Consider the following 21,140-nt stretch of genomic DNA (forward strand, 5'->3'; position numbering starts at 1 on the left):
GGATGCCCACAACTGCACAGTGTGTAATGTAATCTCCAGCGACATTGGCCTTGATGTAAAGATGCCAGCGCTGTTTGGACATGGTGTCTCTGTCCTGTTTCTGAGATAAGCACAAAATTGTGAGGAAGCAGGGCTGAAAGTCCTATTGCAGCAGTCACGCCACTATTCAAATTCATTTCAGTCAATTTCACTGTGTAACTGCTGGATGCAGACATCCTTCAAAACTCAAAGACGGAAACTACAAAGCAGTTGAATTTGAGGTTTCCTCAGTTGGAGGCATACGGTATGTATGAGCTGCCAGAAGTGAAGTAACAGGGAGCATTAATAATACAGGATCCGTTTTCTGAGAAAAATGTTACCTGTGGGCTTTACTAAGGTGGCCCAGTGTCATAACACTACAGCTAGTCTTTGACGGATAGATGATATTATCATGATCTGCTGAGGGATTTTTATTTTGGGTGGGGGGTGGGGGGATACTCCCAAACTGGAAGGGAAGAGACTAGAAGCATATGCTTCCTCTGAGACATGAGTACACAGCTCAACAAGTGCACTGTTAGATGCCCACACGTCAGGTATCTGCCTAGTATTCTGCTGGGTTAGGAGCAGTGAGGGAAGGCCATCCTACCTACCCCTACATATGCTGTGCTTTCAACCCTAGGCTTCCACTGGCTGGGGTATTACTTGGTATAAACCTGCAATCTCCAGATGTTAAGGCCAAAGTTGTATGATGTAAATACCAATAAATGTACCACCCACAACAGTAAAGAAAGCTTCTAACAGTAGCCTACTGCAGGATTGAATGATACTATAATTTACACAATCTCCCCAGCATAACAGCAGCATGAGCCAACAAAATATAACACATCACCACCACTCTGACAAGTACAAGTATATGTTTTCTCCAATGATTCTCTTTTACATTACTAAACAGCTAGTACACTGCTACCTAATGGCCTGGACGTGTCAGAGATCTGTCCTAAACCTATCTCAAACATGATCACCCTTATTTTGGAAGCCCACTCTATGAAGCACATTCTGGTTTATTCAGGGACTACATCGATATCATCAGAGTTCCATGTTTTAGATAAAAAGGGGTATATGATGTGATAAAACTACTGCTTTACGTGAAAAAGAACATTACGCGACATTAATATAAAATGCTAAAAGGTGCTCTGTTTATGGAATTCATCCACGTAAAAACACTGATGATAAAACACTAAGCAACACATTCTGCTCCAAAGGAAAATCATTAACCGAAACCAAAGCCTTTCAAAAATGTTGCTCTTGATATTAACTCATATCGATAGTGTTCTGGGCCATTAAGAGCAGATGTTGACTGTATGAGGAAGCATATGTGAGGATCCATTACAAATGATGCTCAGTCAAACTGTACATGTGCTGACAGGTTTTAATTTGGTGCTGCAGCTAGAGATGAGAATCCTCTGAAATGTGTTGTTTCCAGCAGCGCTGAGGATTCCATGACACGATGTCAAAGGACAGGGACTTGGAAATGCTATTTTAAAATATATAATTGAAAAAAATGAAGACGTCTTAAAGCCTAAGGAATATTTTACTAAACTACACATGGGTTGTTGATAGCTTTAAGGAGTTGTTATCTTTGTTTTAATTTAAAGTGTATGTGAATGTAACCTGAAGCTGAGTTATTGGATAAAAACAGTTTGTACTGACTGTTAATGACTAAAATAATTGTACCACAATAGCACAGATATATCCATAGAAGCAAACAGAAGCCTCCATAGAATTAATATCCATCTGCAAATTGTATACTGCACCATTTGAAATCCTTCATTTTGTGTGAAAATTTAATGATGAATGGACCAATAAAAGTGCTCCAAAATTATTTGAAGTAAAATCTTTTTACATTGACTTCCTTTCAGAGTAAGAATGTTTTCTTCCTTCTATAAATTTAGGGGTTTTTTTGGGATAAAAATGTTTTTTTTTGGACAGTGATGAAATTTGGATTCTGCTGTTATATTAAATGTCTGAATTTTTTGTTGTAATATAAATAAAATGTCAATTTTACAAAGAAATGCTGAGAAATTATAATTTATAATTATAATGCAGTAAGCAGGGATTCAGAATTTAAAACATCAGCTGAATTTATTCATTTCCAGTAAAATCCAGCCATTTACTGTGGCACTGATTGCTGATATGTTAGCATACCTGTTGTAGAATGGTCATTTAAGTTGTGCATAATTATCAGTGTTGGAAAGTATATTTAATTTTCCCTAAAAAATGTTATTTTCCGATATAACATACGTTTTTGTAGATATTTAACTTCTTGAGATGCTTGAGATATGTATGTATTCTTTTAAAATGCCACATTTTTTCACTCTGTTATTAGTGCTTGGATAATGCTGCCCAGGGAAAAGAGAAACCTGTGTTTGTGTCGCTGTCGTTAAGGTTTGGCGTATTTTTATTTTTTCAACTTCATTATATTGTCCAACTCTCTGAGCCTCAATTATTCCTCGCTCATCCCTTTAAGCTGCCTAATTAAAAGACTGCTCATTTTGTATTAATATTGCTTTATTTATTTATTTACTCACCTCGAAATGGTTCGTTCTGCCTCGAATTTCAATTACATCCTGCTGCTGCTCTTGGTATGGAAATGAAGTGGGGTGGGGGGGGTGGGTCCTGTACTTTTCTTTAAGTGATGAAAATGCTGAGCCTCTCTGATCCTAATTCCTTATCGTTTATGCTGTTTTTATTTTCATATTCAGTGTGAACTATACCATTAACTCAATGGAACCAAGGCTAATTTCATGTCAGTTTTGTGTTTCTGGTCAATTACAATAATGTTTTAATGTGCAGTTCTTTTTGTACTCATATGTCATCATTTGATATGTAAATGCTAATAAAATTTGAAAGCATTAACATGGGGATTTTTAATCAACAGTTTAAGAGTCCTGCTGATTGTTGTAAAATGTGTAAATGTCAAATAAAGCATAACATAACACTGCTGTAAAACAGTGAAATAACAACAAACAGTTATCCTTCACACTGTGTGAAATTTTGAAATGAACCTATAATCACTTGGAATATAATCATTTAAATATTGATGTACAAAGAAAAACATATATCTACATTTTTTTGCCAGTTTTACTTTAGTACCTCATCTGAACACAGCAGTTATCCATTAAGTTGTGTGAAGATTTCATGGTAAGTGGACTGATAGAAATGCTCCAAAATGACTAGGAATAAAATCTTTTTACATTCACTTTCATTGAAAGTTAAAAAGCTACAAGAGCAACAGGTAATGTTGCTACACACAGTTCCACGGTTCTGGGGCTCTGGGTTAAATCCCCATATTGGGTCACTGTCAGTGAAGAGGTTTTTCTACCTTTTGTCTGTATGGGTTTTCTCCTGGTGCAAAAACACATGATGTGAGTGTGTGAGTGACTGGGTGATTGTTGAAAATTGTCCACAGGTGTGAATGTACGAGTGACTGGGTGAATGAATGAAGTCCATATGTTCTGTAGGTCTGGAAGTGTAAAGGGAAGATTTGTGAAACCAACCACAATTTCTTTTTGAACTATTAGAGGAGAACACCTAACTCTCCTGCTGATGGGGTGAGGGAGGGCCATTTTACTCAAACCCAACATGCATGTGTTCAGCAACACCTCAAAGAATTTGAATTGAGCATGAAAAACAATAGGTACATTCCATGACTATTTCCACTTCAGTAGAAAACAGAACAGCTGGACGCTCACTTCAGTAAATTCCCATTTTAAGAATATGTCTTTTTTTTCTGTCTCCATCACAGGCTTGCAGTGAAAGATTTTCTACAGCTGGGCTTGTTTTTCACGTTTCTGAAAAACAGGCTGCCTGGACATGTTTTACAGAGGCACTTTTCAACACGCTATCAACAACACACTGGCGAAAGACAAAAGACAAAAATAATTTGAAGAAAGAAAGACTTACTGAGGCTGTGGCATTGGTCTAAACCTCTGCAAAGCAAACTTTAAACAGCAGCTATTCATAAAAAAACACAGATTCTTCTGAATGCATCACTAATGGCATTCATGTTCCTGTTTTCATCTCCAAACAGAAAATCAAATTTACAATTTTGTCCACCCACCAACAAATTCCTAACTTACATTCTCAAAGACTTAATTAAAAATGAATCAGAAAGAATGAGGGCTGCAATTGTTCAGTTCTGTAGAAAAATCAACAAAGGTAAGTTCACAAGTAACTGTTGGCATTGAAATGATTCGATCGGGAGGTTAGATGATTAGAGTTCATCTAATAAAAGTTAGATCATAAATCCAGCAATGTACCAATATAACACTGAATTATGCCTGGCCAGTTAAATCATGTTAATCCAAAACCTCAAAATAAGTGACTACACATAAGACACTTTCACCAGTTTCACCATGCATTTCTTAAATGTATAGAAATAATAAGCAAAGATATTTTGAAAACAGGTTTGAAACGTTATTCTCTGGGCACAGATGTGATCTCATAATTTGATGACTAAGTAATACTCTGGGCTAAAAGAGGGTGGGAACAATTGAGTGTAACATTTTTATATGTGGGCTCATCAGCATTGCTCAATACAAAACAAGCGTGTTGTTCACCCACTAAGGGAGAATTAGAATTGCTGAGGAGACCTCCGAGAAAATCCAATAAGCATAAAGTGTGGGGGAAGAGCTAGCTAGCTTGCTTTACTTGTGTTATTGATTGTGGCATCAATGGCATTAAAAACATTGATTGTAGAGGAGCGTACCCTTGTTGGAGGAATGTTTCTTCACAGTCTATAAGTGTGGTAAGTTGTTCCCAGATGATTATTGTACATACGACATAACTTCCAGCCTCCCTATACCCTGTGTCTCAATACCTAGTGAGCCTCCTTGCACCCTAATGCCTACATAGACATTTGTGTATAGACAACATTATAACCAATTTCAAATCTTATAAATCAAATTACTGAGTCATTATAGTATGACAGTAATTAAATCAGCATTATCCCCACCTCCTGCTGACTTGATGACTGTACAAAAGATGGACAACATGCCTCTCTCCCTTTTATTTTACAGGAATTAAGTCAAAATGGTCTGCCATGTTGTCAAATTTGCTACCAGAGTCTGTAAAATAAAGGTCAGACACACCTCCTCATTTGAGTAGACCTGCCCTCTACTCGCAGATCTCAGAATGTCTCAAACCACCACGATGATAATGCAGGAGCAGAGCAAATTTTCTACAGGCAGCATTTAAGGCGAAAGGGCTCATTCTGTAGGGGCCACATTTTAATTTCCATTCCATTTAAGGTGGAATTAAAATAAGTTCTGCAGGAAATGGAAAACTACTCTTGCACCACTTAAGGTGGAATGGGTAATTCTACTGGCACCAAAAAAATTATTTCAGCCTCACTACAACTAAGCTACTCCATGTAATAAACAGAAAGGTCTGAGGTGGGGGGTATGTTCTGCAGATGGTCTCAGAACAGCCAAAACTATCAATCATTTTATTTCTAAGTGTAAAACTACCTTCTAAAATATAGCAGAATAACCTTTAAAGAATTGATTTTCAGGTGGAAAACAAAGGGCCAGAATTAGCACAGGGTAAACTCACTGCTGGAAAGATACTGGAGATGGAAAGACAGTACTGCCACAAGCCAGCAGAGGCACTAGACCTGTGCTGGCTTCATTTAGAGAGACATTGTCCGGTCCATGTTTTCTATAGTCTTAGGCTAAAATACTGTGTAATTTATATCTCACTCAGAAATGCTAAAATATCAGCTATCACTAGGCAGGGAGACACAGCGTAAGAGTCATGCAGGTGTTTCTTACCTAAAACGCCGACCCGGAAGTTGAGTGTGATGACAATGACATTGCCGTAGCTGGCTAAGACGCTGCCGTCGATCATGTTCCCGGTTCCTTCCATGTACGAGCCTCCATGAATGTACACCATCACTGGTTTGGCGCCGGTGTCTCGTATGTCTGTAAGAGTGGCCACCATTAAACCTTCTCTCTCTCCCCCCGCACCCCCAGCAAAACAAAGCTTAACACAACCGGCACGAGGCCCTCCCAGATACCAGCCACAGGGCGTCTGAGCCTGCCTCCAAATGCCTCTCTCTATATATATGAATAGTACGAGGGGGTTCACGAATAGATTTGAATGGATGATGTCAGAATCTAACTGACAATCATGGGCTTGCTCCAGCCAGGCTCAATTTGTGTGCATCTGTGATGAAATGTCGTTCAAATTTAATGGACACTCTGGAACATATAACAGGGATAAGAAGGAACACAGAAGTAGGACTCATCAGGAAGCAAAGAGATTTTCCCAATCAGGGAATGAGATGTGATTAGGTTTTTCGCAACGTTCATTTAAACCCTTCATTCCCATTCACCTCTTTGTCTGCGGATTCAGTAATTATTTATGCATCTGTTTGCCTACACCAACAGGCGGAACTCATAATACTCTAAAAAGACTGCTCTGTTTTTTAGCCGGAAAGACCGAAAAGAGCTTGAAGGGCCCTGTTTTGACAGACATGAATCTCCCTCTTCTCGCTCTCTCTCAAGCATGGCACTTGTTTGGCTCAGAGTGCGAGGAGAGAGAAAAAGAGAGCGACTGGGCTCGCATTCAAACCCTTATATTGTATTCAGGGTTGCCATGGCTACCGAAGACTGAAATTCCAAAATCCTCAAGAAACGGCTAATCAGAAAGCCACATTCTGGCTGGCGAGGCCGCTTCCTTCCGCAGACCAGCCTGCCCTTCGTATTACATGCATGCCTATTTACATGTATGCAAATTAACCCGGGATGAATGGAACGTTCTTCGTGTGACATGTCGTCTTTTTCGTTTCTGGATGGCGTGACAAGCAGTCTGTGTGTCCTCTCTTCTGTGTGCGGTGGATCTGGATGGGTCTGCGGCGTCTTCCGCATATGCTCGTTTAGGGCTTGTGTTATTTATCTGGTATCTGAGAGAGCTGTGATAAGACACGGCTTTAAAACTGACAATTCTGGCTTGACACTTATCTTACACAAGAGAGACGATGCATGGAGTGGAAAAAGAAGATGAGGAGAAAGAGAATGAAAGATTTTCCTGTACCGGGGAAGCACAGGACACTAAAACAGATGGGAGAGAGAGAGAGAGAGAGAGAGAGAGAGAGAGAGAGAGAGAGAGAGAGAGAGAGAGAGAGAGAGACAGAAAGAAAATAGAACTGGGAGGACTAAAAAGAGTGATTAGTCATGTCAGTGTTATCAGTAACCTCTTTTGTTGATTCGGACCAAGTTACTTTGACAAAAAACCCTGCACCTATATAAGAAAAAACCCCAGACTGCTCCTCCAGGTGGCTGTTGTGATCTTCTGAACTGATTAATACAGAAGTAGAAAGACAGTATTCACCATTTTTTCCCAGCTCTACCATAGAAAAAGCCTATGAGGGTGTCTCTTATTTTCCAATAGGCAAGTGTAATTAAAACAAGACATTTCACAGCATTTGTAAGAAGATTGAGCTGAGAAAGGAAGAAAGAAAGACACTGTAATGTTAATTAAAATACACTGTGAACACATTTCAATTTCATGAACACATCATATAAGAAAAAAATAATAATAAAAAAAAATAGCTTGATGCAGGTGACCTTGAATGGACATCAGCTTAACAAATGTGCAATAATGACTCGTATGAATGTGGGGATGGGGGTGTAGGGGGTGGCTCACCATAATACACTCTCACTCTGCCACATACAGTACAGATACATAGAGGACACACCAAAATTCTGAAGTTAAAAGATCAAAATGCATATATACCTTATGAATACAGACAATCTCTGCAAATAATGTGCTGAACCAATCAGGAATCTCTCTCGGTTCTGTAATACGCCATAACACAAAATAGTCTATTTCTGACACTGTTATCCTAACGTATTTATTAATGACTATTAAAAATATAATTTCTTGATTTTTCTTTCCAGTTACACTGAACGACCACTGGATTAAAAACACTTACTTTATATAAACATTCACTGTCCATTTTGTCAACACTGACCATACAGGAGAACTTTGTCGTTCTACAGTTACAGAGTAATTACTGTAGTCCACCTATTTCTCTGCATACTTTCTTATCCACATTTCACCCTGCTCTTCAATGGTTAGGCCCCTTGCAGGACCACCTGGCATGATTTGGGTGGTGGATCATGTTAGTGTGTGTTGTGCTTGTATGGGTGGATAAGACACAGCAGAGTGTTTAAAGCCCCTGGTGTCACTGCTGGACTGAGCATAGCTCATCAACAAAACTATCCAGCCAGCAGCCTCCTGTGTCCACTGATGAAGGACTAGAGGATGACTGTGCAGTAACATATGAGATACTGTCTCTGATTGTACATCCACAATCTGGATTAACGAGGCTGGTGTGTGTGTTTGTGTATTAAACAGATAAATACTAAACAGAGTTCAGATTGAGTCAATATACACCAAAAACACAAGGTGCAACCCACAAGGAATGAAGCCTTGTGCATATTTTACATAGTTCCAGGTCAGGCGGAATCTGATCTAACAATTTTCTTGTTGACGACAAGGATATGCACATGCCATAACTTCTGTGGTAGCAGATTTAAAGAAGCAGCTTTCTATATTGGGTGTGGTACTGGGCATGTCAGGCTCATGTAAACAAAAGGGTGAAGCTAATACCTGTAGATGTCAATACTGAACATTCTTCAACATACATGAAGCTCCTGCCCCTCCACCGCCATCTGGTGATTGGAGCATCTGTGAGGGGTATAACTCAGAAGTGGGGCTGGAGACCTGTCAGTTTGGCTCTTCTCCAGCATGCTCATAAATCTCACCGGGACACTTTGCATGGTGTCAGTGCTGTCACTCCGGCAGCACGGGACAGGGTAGAGTGAGAGATGAGCGTAGCTGACAAGGGTTGTTCTGGTGCGAGGGTGCCCATGTTGACGAGGGCGCATTTTGACTTAACATGTGCGGCTGCCGTCACCACCAATTTTCTCACACGTGACATGAATTATTAATACGTGACGGGCTGGTGATTAGGTCTGCGTGAGGTATTTTGGGTTGCTCGATCAATAAGAACAAATGCAGACAGATTGCACTCTCGAGACAGGAGCGCCATGCACCACTTGCGCACGCCGTCTTGGCCATGAGCCTGTAACAAAATCATTTCTATTAAAATAAGAGATCCAATGGCAGTTTTGGAATTTTAGTGCTAAGGTGTGATGAGCCGTGCAATTGTAATATTGCTGTAAAGCTCTCAAAGGGTGCAGATATTGGAAAATAATTTGCACAGAGGTTTTAATTCAGTGTAAAACACACCCTCCTCCACTCACCCATGCCGTGATATGTGTGTGCGTGCAATTGGGGCCGAGGATGTGTGTGTATGTCTTGCAATTTGTGTATTTGTCTTTGATTTCGACACCTTGGCCCCCAAACCAGATGGGGAAAATGACCTTTGAAGAAGATGGCTTCTTCAAGCCGGGGCCATGGCGTTTGTGCATGAAATATGATGTTGCTAAGCGCAGAGACAGGTGGTTTGATGTGCTCTTTGAAGCCTGGCCTCTGGCAGTGTGAGGGGAGCTAGAGAGAGGAGGAGAGAGATAGAGAAAGAGGGATGGAGGGATGGAGGGAGGGAAGGGAGGGAAAGCACAGAAGAGTGGAGGGAGAAACTAGGAGCAGGCAGGATGCACAGCATCCCTCAGGTGCAGTTCAGAGACCCACCACACCTTCATGCAGATTCCGCTAGTCAAGGTCTGCACACTACTCACATTTGTAGTGTAGTGCCGAAATAACACCTAACAGCAAACAACTGCTGGTTGCATCCTGTTTACCTGCAGGAGGAAGATCTTTCTTCCGAGCCTCAACATCCAACTAATACATGTGAGCCAAAAGGGTAATAGATGAGCTTTGATCTCACTGCTGATACCTCTGGCTCAAAAAGAGAATCATTTTGGTGAAACTCTGAAGCATCAAATGGTTCTGAATCCTCTCTGCCTAAGGACCTTTGTAATGGGGACAGCAATAAAAGCAGTGCACCTTCTGCATTGGTGAACACTTGATTGAGATTCTGCATTAGGCAAGTCACAGATGGCAGATTGTATCTGCAAGATCTGTACCTCATGATCAACAGCTGCTGCTTGCAACCCAGCTACCTCCAGGAGGAAAGATCCATGTCCAGTCACTTCCATATATATATGAGCCACAAGGGTTATCATAACTGTGGCCAAGGATTGGCATGCTGTCTGTTTAAACCCTTTTGAGTGACAGCAGAAAGAGCACAGAATCAATCCTTTCAGCCAAACAGGTGCAGCAAACTGGCCACTGAAATAGCAGAGAGAGAGAGAGAGAGAGAGTCGGCTGGGTGTTCTTCACCATCATTAGGCCGCATGGCTCGGTGAGCCAGGCAGTTACCATGCAGATCCGTTTCCTCCATAATATGAAAGGCCAGGGCGGAAGACGGGACAAAGCTAAGGTGTCCTCCTCCACTTGACAGGACCACCATACATCACTTTCAGTGCCTCATTCCATCCTTGTGATTTAGAATCCCCTCTGTCCCTAAGTATGCCCTGAACGTGACAGAGATGAGGCAGTGTATCTTCACTCTAACCCGATTTCAGCAGGGTCCTTCCGGAATTACTCTTTCCATGGCCACAGTGGATTTCAGGCATAGGAGCTCTGTGGCAATCCTAAGTGGATGAGGGGCCACCCGAAACGGGTTCTGCAGCTTGCCAAACGAGCAGAAGACGGACCGCCTGCCGAGCCGGGATGACAACGGCTCACTAAGTAGATTGCAAGATGGTGGGCGCGTGGGAAGATGGCTTGAACAGAGTGCTCCATAGAAGTAGATGATATTGAACAGAAAGAAGCATGGCGACTGAAGGGTATGTAAATATGCTCTCTGTGTTTGTACAGCGGATTTATTATATTCCTGCAGATCTCGCCATCCAACAGACAGACTCAGAGACAGCGTACCGGCAGGATGAACCGCTGCAGCAGGACGACCTTTCATTCATGGCTGCCTCCTCCATATGACAAAGGTCGGAAGTTTAAGTGATCGACACACTTGTGCTGGTGGATGAACTGTGGAAACTTTAAAAGCTTTTAAACCTCCTCCATATTCAGGGCACCATTCATTTCCAAGAGGAAAGGATAAAGCCAGCCCAAGAAAGGAATCATTTTAGTGCAAGTGCGAAGCGTCAATATGGATCTGCAGCTTCTCAATTCAAAAAAAAGCAGCACTTCTGACTTCTGTGTTCAATTACTTAAGAGTAGATGACAATAAAATATGAAACAAAATAAACAAGGCTAATAATCGCTCAGAAAACATTAAAATCCACTCCACATGGCTTTGCGCACATGTCTTTTGTATTTTGTTTTCAGCTTGTAAAGTTCATCAGCAGCCTTGTTTGCAAATGCTGTTGCCCCTGGTGTTCTCTCCCCAGGCGATTTTTAAAAAGACAACATGGCAAGCTGGGCCATGGATCCGGGGCAATTGGCTTGTCATGCAAAAATACTTGCCTCAGGGTACAACGAGCTCACCTACACCGTCGGATCTCAAACTTAGCCCCGCATCCATGCCTCAATTCCATAGCTGGCTGGTCTGGCAGCAGAGTCGACCTCCAGGCTGGGCAGCAAAGCATCTGGCAGGACACCCAGTCGTTTGGGCATACCACTATACGTCCTTGGCCAAGTGGATTTTTCATGGAGAGACGCCCCGGGCACTGCATGTTTGCACTAGGCAGCAATTGGATTGTCTGGTCCAGCCAATTGCAAAGGTAATGTAACCACTTTGGACAAAGAGGCCTGAATCCTCCTGGGGGACCTGCAACCTCCCATGATGAAGAAAGCTGAGACATGCTGCAGTATGAGGCATTTACCTTTGCTGATGTGAGAGATTCAAGCCTTGTTGATATCGATTAACATGAGTGTTAATACCCTCCAACTTAGCTGCTTCAAGTTTTCCTTTTCAGCCTTCACATGAGCACTTCAAAAGGAAGCCTTTCAACCGACATAAGATAAAGCATGAGGCTGAGACTGCCTAACTGGGCTTCGGCTGACCTGAGCATATACTTCCAGAATCAACAAAGCCACAGCAGGAGAGCCTAGACCAGGCACAAGCAGACCATGTCTAACGTATTAGCTCAGTGCCTAGCATATCCCCCACCTGAACAATCCGCAAAGGGGCGGACAAGCGAGGAAATAGGAACAGTGGGGTTTTGATATAGATCCGAGCTTATAAGCCTTTTGCTGTAGAATGGAAAGAATACTTCCTCCATTCTAATCTCGCTAGATATCCACACTGAGCCCAGAATATCCCAAGATAAATACTGAAAGTGAACAATGCTATTGCTGAGCGGCAACTTTTCTCTTTTTTTGCTCCCCTCTCTACTGCTAATCCTCTCACCACAACTCATGAGCCTTCCACTCTTCATCTAAATCCATTCGCTTCCCTGTTTCAAAAGCCAGCTATGATATCCTGCGGTTGCCTTCACATCGCAAACATTTAGTGCAGCACAGATAATTGCACCAAATCATGGTTTTAACTTATAAGACAAGTAGTGTGACAAAGGTTTTTTTGTTTTCTTTCATGTTTGATATATTCGCATTAACATATGCAGTATATAGCTAACGGCTTTATGTTTTATAAACAGATCTGAACAAGGCTGAATGGACTGGAAAAGCAAAAAAATGTAAAGCATCTTTACGTGTAAATGTTACTACCATTGAAAAGCCATTCCAATAAATGTAAAATAATACAAAATACAAATATATTCTTTCATGTGCATTTTGTGTTCAACATGGCATCCAGCTAACAGCCCTTAGCTGAAATATAAATTCCAAGCATTCATGAAATTGTTCATTATAACTAACTGATATAGCATAGGAGGCCTTAATTCACTAATAATTCCACATTTATATTTACATCTTCCTACCCCTGAATGAACTAACTCATGATATATATTCGTGTCTCCAGTAGAAACATTCATGAAGATTCACGCTAAACAGTGGTTTGTAAATAGTGCTTCCAGAGGGACGCTGACTTGACAATCGACCGATTATACATCAAGCTGTAATTACGGCCAACTGCTATTTCTGCTTACATGCCGTATGATCCCTGTGACCCTTTCCTATCTGAAGAATAATTACACTAGAGATTATGTAGCTAGTTTGACCCATTTATAATTACGACTGGTTATCAGTCATGCAGCTGGTAGCCCTTTATGACCCAGTTTCTAGGCAGCAAGTTCTTACCAAGTAAAATATTGAGAGATTCATTACCATTTGGACATAAGTAGAAACTGAATTTCATTTCTCCTAAACTAGAATCCTGAATGAATTATTGAAACAGTACCAGTGATGGATCAGACCATGGAATGCATGATGTAAAAATTACATTTGTATTATTACATGATACACTACACTACGTAATCTAAAGCTTGCACACTGCCCTAGTGAATCGAGCTACTTTACACACACTTTGTCTAATCTGTAGAGATTTATGAAATATAAAGGGACACAATGGAGCAGCTGCACCTGTCGCCATGCTCAACACCACGTGTTGTCTAGAGGTGAAAAGGCTTAGGGATGAGCTGAATTGGCATTTATATATCAAAGCTAATCATTCAAAATCAGTACTTAACCCCACTAATGTTTTTGAGGCTGAAATGTTCAAAAATCGAATCTAAAAAACAAAACCAAACAAAACAAACACAAAGTAGCATGAAAGGATCTACACAATGTTTTGGCTTTATATTATAAGTTTATATACTTTATTTTAGGTCAAGGTTGAGCACAGTATTGGCTTTACTTCTTGGGCATAATGCTCAGCCTCTGTGTATCCTCTGCGGCACTGTTTAACATTAGTAGAGCTGGACTGATTCTGAGGGAAATCTGATCTCCACTAATTGGAAGTTACTGCAGATCTCTTTAAATGCTGCTGCAACAGAAATTAAGTACAAACATGTTCATTAATATTTGATTTGTTCTGACAACAGAGAAACTCCTGTTTCATGTTTCTGTAACATTAAAAAAAAAGTATTTCTGCATGTACACTGCCCCTGGGTCCAGAATAGACCACATCTCATAGCTCCCAGTTGTATTTACAAGTAAAACAACGAGAATCCAGGGTGGAATTTTTTAAATCCTAACATTTCAGATGTGTTTATTCTTCTGTGGTGTGCAACAGATGTCAGTTAACTCAGAATGATAATTCTTAAACACACTTGAACACAGATTCAATATGACTGCATCTTGGCTGGCCAAATGGTGAACATCCATCTGCACATCCAGCACCCCATTTGCTGCAGTAACAGTTTCTAATTTGATCTGGAAGGCTTTACACTTGATGTAGAACCACTGCTGTTAAGATTTCATTGCATTAAACCATAAGAGCATAAGTGAGGTCAGGTATTGACATTGGAGGAGTAGTTCTCCTTCAAACTTGGAGGGATTTTTACCATTCCTGCCAGTGCTTGTTACTGAGCATGGCAATCTTAGGCTGATGTGCAGTGTCCTAACCATAGCATTAAAATAGTCTCCTGGTTTCTACATGCGCTGTCCATTTTATCAGAGCGTTAGTTGTACTTTGAAGTTCTGCAATTACAGACTATAGTCCATCTGTTGCTCCTCATACTTTGTTTGCCAATAAACAGGACCCACTTCAGTGGTCAGGAGCCATAAAATGCTATCACACACTAACATGCTACCACCACATCACAGTGCTGAGAATGATAATTCCCGCACTCAAACTCAAATGATGAAAGGGACCTGAGCAACAGATAAACTACACTGTGTATTATATAAGTACATTTTAAACCTGTATGGTAAGTAAAGCTGATAAAATTGAGGTCATTTTGCGGCTGATCTATGTCCACAATGAGTGCATCTTTGTGTGAGGTGTAAGGGGGCATACAAATATTTGGGCACTTGGTGTACATCTAAAGAACTGAATCAGACACCTCTGGCATGTGATACAGGCCCAATACGTTTGTAAAAAAAAAGCAAGAGAGCTTAAACAAAAGCCAAATCAAACCTATTAAAAAAAATAAAAACACATTCACATTCACCCTCAGTCGCTCAAGGGGCTGTGATGACTCTTAGGGATATTGGGTAAAAGAAATACAAAGGGTTGCATTCAAAAGAAAAAAAATAAATAAAGGAAATGAACTCAAGGACATGCAGCCGCCTTCATCACCAAAGAGAATACCTTCGTCTTCATCGCCGTCGTTATCTGCTAAATCCTCACCCTGTTTTTTGGCATGGGACCCTATAAACGAAGCAGGAAAAAAACACAAAGAGGCACAAGACAATTCAAAAACGTATGACCATCAAACACAGACCTGGAGACTCAAAGCTCCCACAAGCTTTAGATGTGATTATATCGACTGTCTTACATTCCATTTCATAATTATAACACGAGGATTTTACATACAATTCAGATCCATCACTCAAATCATCACATTGTTATAAGAAAAAAAATAAACCCTAATAAGTTGGTTAAAAAGCTTCAGTTGTTATTTATTGTTAATCACAATTAACCACTTAGATTTATATAGATTTAAGATTTTAGCTGCTGGACATCTCCAAGATAGCAACTTCACAGGAAATTCAATTTCAATGTAAGTAAACAGAATGGGAATCTGTTCTAAGTGATTTTGAGACCAGTTCTTTTGGGCCAATTGTAACTACTTATGAAGACTGTATAAACAACCACTAATGCTTTTAATTTATGTAAAAAATTCAAAAAATAAACAAAAATGGGTATACATGTTTTAGTTCTAACAGCAATAATATGAAAAATTAAACAGCACTGTAAATATTTGGTACCACGTAGCCTTCTTACTACATCAACCCATACCCTGACATAGTGAATTCAACATAATGAGGTTTGTCTGATTTTTAAAAAAAAAATACACTTTTCCCTATTTTCATAATATTGGTAAATTGTCAAATCTTTGTCAATAATTTGTCAGAATTTTGTCAAATCACTTTATTTGGACCGCCCATTGTAAAGAGTTTGTAGAATTTCATCTTGTATTTCACAGATTCAACAGGTTAATGGATAAAACTGCTGGCCTCCACTTGCCTGACCCGAGGCTCATCCCTCAGGCTGAAACTAACTTGGAGTTCTAACACTGCATTAACCTACATCTGCAATAGGATTAAACTCTAAAATAAATATAAATATTTATCTCAGTTTTCCCTCACCCCTTAAATCAGATTTTAGCCCCTGACTCCGAGTCTAAGACCAACAAAAACAGTTGTATGTCATTTCAAAAGTGGTAGATTATATTTTTTGGGGCAATCCAGATAAAGTGTGTCCAAATCGCACACTTTCTGCACATATACATCATACATTCAAATGTTTGCTTTACCACATTTACATCTGACATTTATTTCACATTTGTCATTGGGTAACAAAAGTAACACTTTTAGAAAAGAGAGTTAGAAAAATAATGCCATATACAGACACTCAAAAGACTAAAGTCACTATTCAGTGGTTGGGAATTTGTATTTTCAAAGCATAACTCCTGCTAGAATAGCTGTAAACTGAATAAAATAGATGAGTATAGTTCATATTCAACATATTCAGTAAAACATCCAATGAAAAACTCCCTTGGTTTTTCGATTGTAATAAAATTGCCTGTACACACACACACAAACACACACACACACACACACACACACACACACACACACACACTACCTGTACATAACAATAAATAAACAAATTAAATAAATAAATAAATAAAATTCAGCATGAATGTACATGCTCAACAGTACTGAGTAGAATTGTATACATGTGGAATCTTTTTTTATTTTTTTTGTAAGTGCTTTAAAAAGTAATAATAAAAATGTGATTTTATAAAATAATGTTGAATTTTTTTTGTGTTAACACTCAAACAATCAATTAATGAATTGCATCTAATTTCATTTCATTTCAAAGCAATATTATATATGATTTACTTGATTTTTAAAACCATGAACAAAAATGAAAAGGAACAAGAAATATTTGTGGCTCACAAAATAAATAAATAAATAAATAAATTACAGGTAGTCAAACTATGTGTAGATAAAAAATAAAAAAATCACAGAGTGTGACTTTACCATATTTGGTTTTCTGCCCGTCCTCATTCATAAATACTCATCATAGTCTGTTTAGAATCAAAGTCCCTCATAACAAATTGATATGAATAGTAACTGTAGTGTATTTCATCTGATATAATTTACCACATCTGCATTTGTACAGTGTCTATTTAACATAGTGTTTAATTATCTGCTGAAAGAAGAATGCTAACGTAGTCAAACTCTGCACTCATATTATAGCCCTCTATTGCTGTAGTAGCTTCTACTGTTCTCAAAGGCCTTACAGATGCGGAAATATTACTGTGAGGACTCAATGTAATTCAACCAAGAGAACATTAGCGAGGCCAGTATGTTGGATGATTAGTTTAGATCACCAATGACACTCATCCCATAAGTACTCCACAAAGTGCATTTCCCATGCTCCACAACACAACACAGAGCATTTCATTAGTTTCTACAGAGAATACACACATTGCCTGTGTATAATTTAAATCTGTGTTCATGATGTTTGCACCATAAAGTAGCTGTATGTACTAATCATTTGTGCTGTTTACAAATGTTTGGAGTGGATAGTTGAATATGTTAACTAATATTGTTGCAGAAAATGCTAATGAGTCTCATTCATTCTGTCATTTTTTGGAACTCCACATTGCAGACCTTTCTCAACTACACTGAATAAACTTTAATGGGATTTAATAATGCACTTGAAAAGTACGAGGTAGCGGCAAAAGGCCTTTTATGTTTATGTTTACATTGTGAATAAGCCAAACAGAGGATGGCTGAGCTCCAAACTGCTAATGCGCTCTTTTTCTTTCGGATTCTGGCACTTCCCAACTTCATCCCTGCTATTCTCCACTGCATTTCTGCTGTCAGCGCTTTGTTTTTTTCTGTCAGTGAGAAAAGCGAGATGATGCCCTGTAAATCTGTTTGTGTGTCTGCAGCTGCTCAAGTGACTGTAAACGTGTGTGTGTTTGTGTAGAATAGTTGGGTGATACACAGTATACATCCCAAGGTTTGAAGATGCTTCTTTTAATGAGTGCTTTCTGCCACTATAAGGTGCAGCCATTGCTGACACGGACATCCCAGTTGTGTAATCTGCATTGCAAAGCAATGACAATAGAATGGGGCGTTCTGAAAAGACCATACAAGCACCATGCACAATGCTAAGAGCTGGCACGATTGGTATGACCCTCGCAGCACTGGGTGGAGGAGCAGGACAACTGCATATAAAAAATAAAAAGAGAAGCGAGAATGGCTATAAAACAGATTCTGCTCCTCAACACCACAGAATCGTGGACAGTGTGTAGGTGAAGACCCTAGCTGTGGGTTTTGAAAAGTGGTTGGCACGCTGAAGCATATTCAGCTTGTAAAGTTAGTGTGTCACAGGGTCGGTATACATGGAGACATAATCGGGTGCTAAGAGTTTCAGCATGTTTGTTGGACTGCAAACAGCTAGAGGTTAATTCATTAATGAGTGGCTGTAGTGATAAAATAGGACTAGGCCGCTGAGGAGAGGAAATGCGGGTTGCAGACACATGTTAGACCGGTGGAGATAGGTGTTAGGGGATTGGTAGCCAAGTCGGCCACATCCCTACTTGTGCAGTTCAGCATCAGAGGCCGTAAACAAAGGGCAGCTGTGTAGGAGTTATCAGGAACAGCTGAAAGGTCTAGTCTGCGGTTGTGTATAAGGAGAGCACAGATTATTTGGGGAAATGCACTGTAGAGATGCTATAGTGATGGTAATGTACCACATAAAAGTTCATATGGAAGTGGTGGCACTGAGCATGCATTAACGGTGCCAGTGGGGCTAGGCACAGCCTTAGTTAGCAGGGAGGTAAGCAAGGGTAAGTTAGGACTGTATAACTGGCTTGGAGGGGGGTGGGTCTGGGATGCCAGACTTCACTGTTGAGCCTTCTGGAGATGCCTTCTGGATGTGCCTACCTGATGGCCCCTGTGAAGAGTTAATGATACAGTGGGTGGTTTGGGTACTCATGGGCCAGGCTCAATAAGTATCTGTAGTTGTTAAGGATAGCTGGTTGCAACCTTAGTGTTTTTGTGGCTGCAGGTAGGAAGAGTGTGGTAGGCCCTATGTGACACTGATGGATTGGCATAGGATATTTTAAATCTTATCTTGTGTATGATTATAATTCCTCACAACTCACTGCTGTGCATTCAGAGTCAAAGTGAACAGTGGCTTGGTTAAAACTGCTCATTTTTAATTTAAAGGAACAGGAGGTGTTTAGACAGAGATAACACTGCTTTCACAGATGTTTTATTATGACCCCAGAACTGTGTTTCCTTGTGGAAAAGAGGGATAATTTGTCTCCTTCTACGCGTACAAACTGTTATTGCACCTATTGCAGTATGCTGGAGTCTAAACAATAATGTTTTTCAGTTTATGTGATATTGACAGAAAAGCATTATATCTATGATAACATGGTGCTCCATAAAATTACAGCATTCCTGTTGCCAAGAAGCTTGTTTCTATTTTGGGTTCTCTCCAGTTTTACATCAGTGTAATTTTTGGCTGCCTCAGACAGTCTCAGGTCCTCTAAATCCTAGAATATTTGGGACTTGGCATTAAGACACATATTAGCAGATCTGACCATAGGTGGACAGCATTGTGTACAGGTGTATATAGAGTCTAATACACCTCAGAGGTAGTCATCTGTGCCCTATTTATTACAGAGCGCACTATTTTGCCAAAAAAAAAACATAGTGGACAATGGTCAGTGCACTCAAACAGGTGTGCAGACAGCCCAAGTTGCAAAAATTCATTTCAGGGAGGTACACTCGACACTTCTCACACACACCAGAGGACACCTGGAGTTAAGCCAGCCTCCACCTGGTAGAACTGTGTATTGAGAACATTGCGGTGAGAGTGTGTAGGGGAATGGATTTCAGGGTATGAGTGATAACAGTTTACTTTTTGATACAAGACTGTGCATAACAACCTTTTACTCTCACTCACCCGACTGCCCACACTAAAAACCGATTGGCTGACTGACAGGATCTTCGCAGAGAACAGGCCTTCTCAGTTAGCACAAGGTAGGCTACCACAGCTAATAAGGCCTTTCTCTCCCTCTTCCTCTCTTTCCCCACACAATTGGGAAAAAAATTGGGGACTTGCAGGCATCAGGGAGCCACATGTAATAAGCGGGAGACTCCCGGATCTTCCGGGAGACTTGGGATGTCTGGGTTTGCAACCAACAAAACTAGTGGATAGGGGATACTCATAATCCACCTCATTGTTTGGTAAAAACCTGGATGAGGTATTGTCCAAAATTGTTTACTACCCTCCTGAATTTAGTTCCCTGTAATAGTGCACTGTATAGTGAGGAATATAGGTGTTAGTCAATAGGGAGCCATTTTGGCCACAGCGTTAGTCAGAGAGTCATTTACAGGGATAAAACCGTACCTTTCATTATATCACTGAAATGGGGAAATGGCTCATTCTCCATTCTTCTATTGCGAGATTAGAAAAGGAAAACAAGATAACGAAAGGTATAACACTGGAATATGGGTCATGCTCCGTTTTTGTATTGCAGGATCAGAAACGAAAAACCAAATAACGAAAGTACACCGAATGGCACCGAAATCCTGCCTGCCTCAGAGTCCCTTTATTATTTTTTTATGTTTATTATTCATTCATTATCTGTAAGCGCTTATCCAGTTCAGGGTCACAGTGGGTCTAGAGTCTACCTGGAATCATTGGGCGCAAGGCAGAAACACACCCTGGAGGGGGCGCCAGTCCTTCACAGGGCAACACACACACACTCACACCTACGGACACTTTGGAGTCACCAATCCACCTACTAACGTGTGTTTTATGAATGTGGGAGGAAACCGGAGCACCTGGAGGAAACCGAGCACCTGGAGGAAACCCACGCGGACACAGGGAGAACACACCAACTCCACACCGACAGTCACCCGGAGGAAACCCACGCAGACACAGGGAGAACACACCACACTCCTCACAGACAGTCACCCGGAGGAAACCCACGCGGACACAGGGAGAACACACCACACTCCTCACAGACAGTCACCTGGAGGAAACCCACGCAGACACAGGGAGA

At 40.4% G+C, this 21,140-nt stretch overlaps 1 protein-coding gene across 3 annotated transcripts in view; it reads right to left on the reverse strand.

The window, feature by feature from the left end:
• The window catches only part of nlgn3a (neuroligin 3a), a 189,363-nt gene that overhangs the window by 116,704 nt on the left and 51,519 nt on the right, over positions 1–21,140 (reverse strand). For 2 of the 3 annotated variants that reach the window (XM_066648813.1, XM_066648814.1), the window contains one exon: positions 5,811–5,960. In XM_066648813.1, coding sequence (XP_066504910.1) covers positions 5,811–5,960 — 150 coding nt within the window. Of the gene's footprint in view, positions 1–5,810; positions 5,961–15,184; positions 15,245–21,140 lie in introns of all 3 variants that reach the window. The other variant, XM_066648815.1, reaches the window with a different exon arrangement.

Source organism: Hoplias malabaricus, chromosome 17, assembly GCF_029633855.1.
Source record: "Hoplias malabaricus isolate fHopMal1 chromosome 17, fHopMal1.hap1, whole genome shotgun sequence".
In the NCBI taxonomy this organism is placed as follows: domain Eukaryota; kingdom Metazoa; phylum Chordata; class Actinopteri; order Characiformes; family Erythrinidae; genus Hoplias; species Hoplias malabaricus.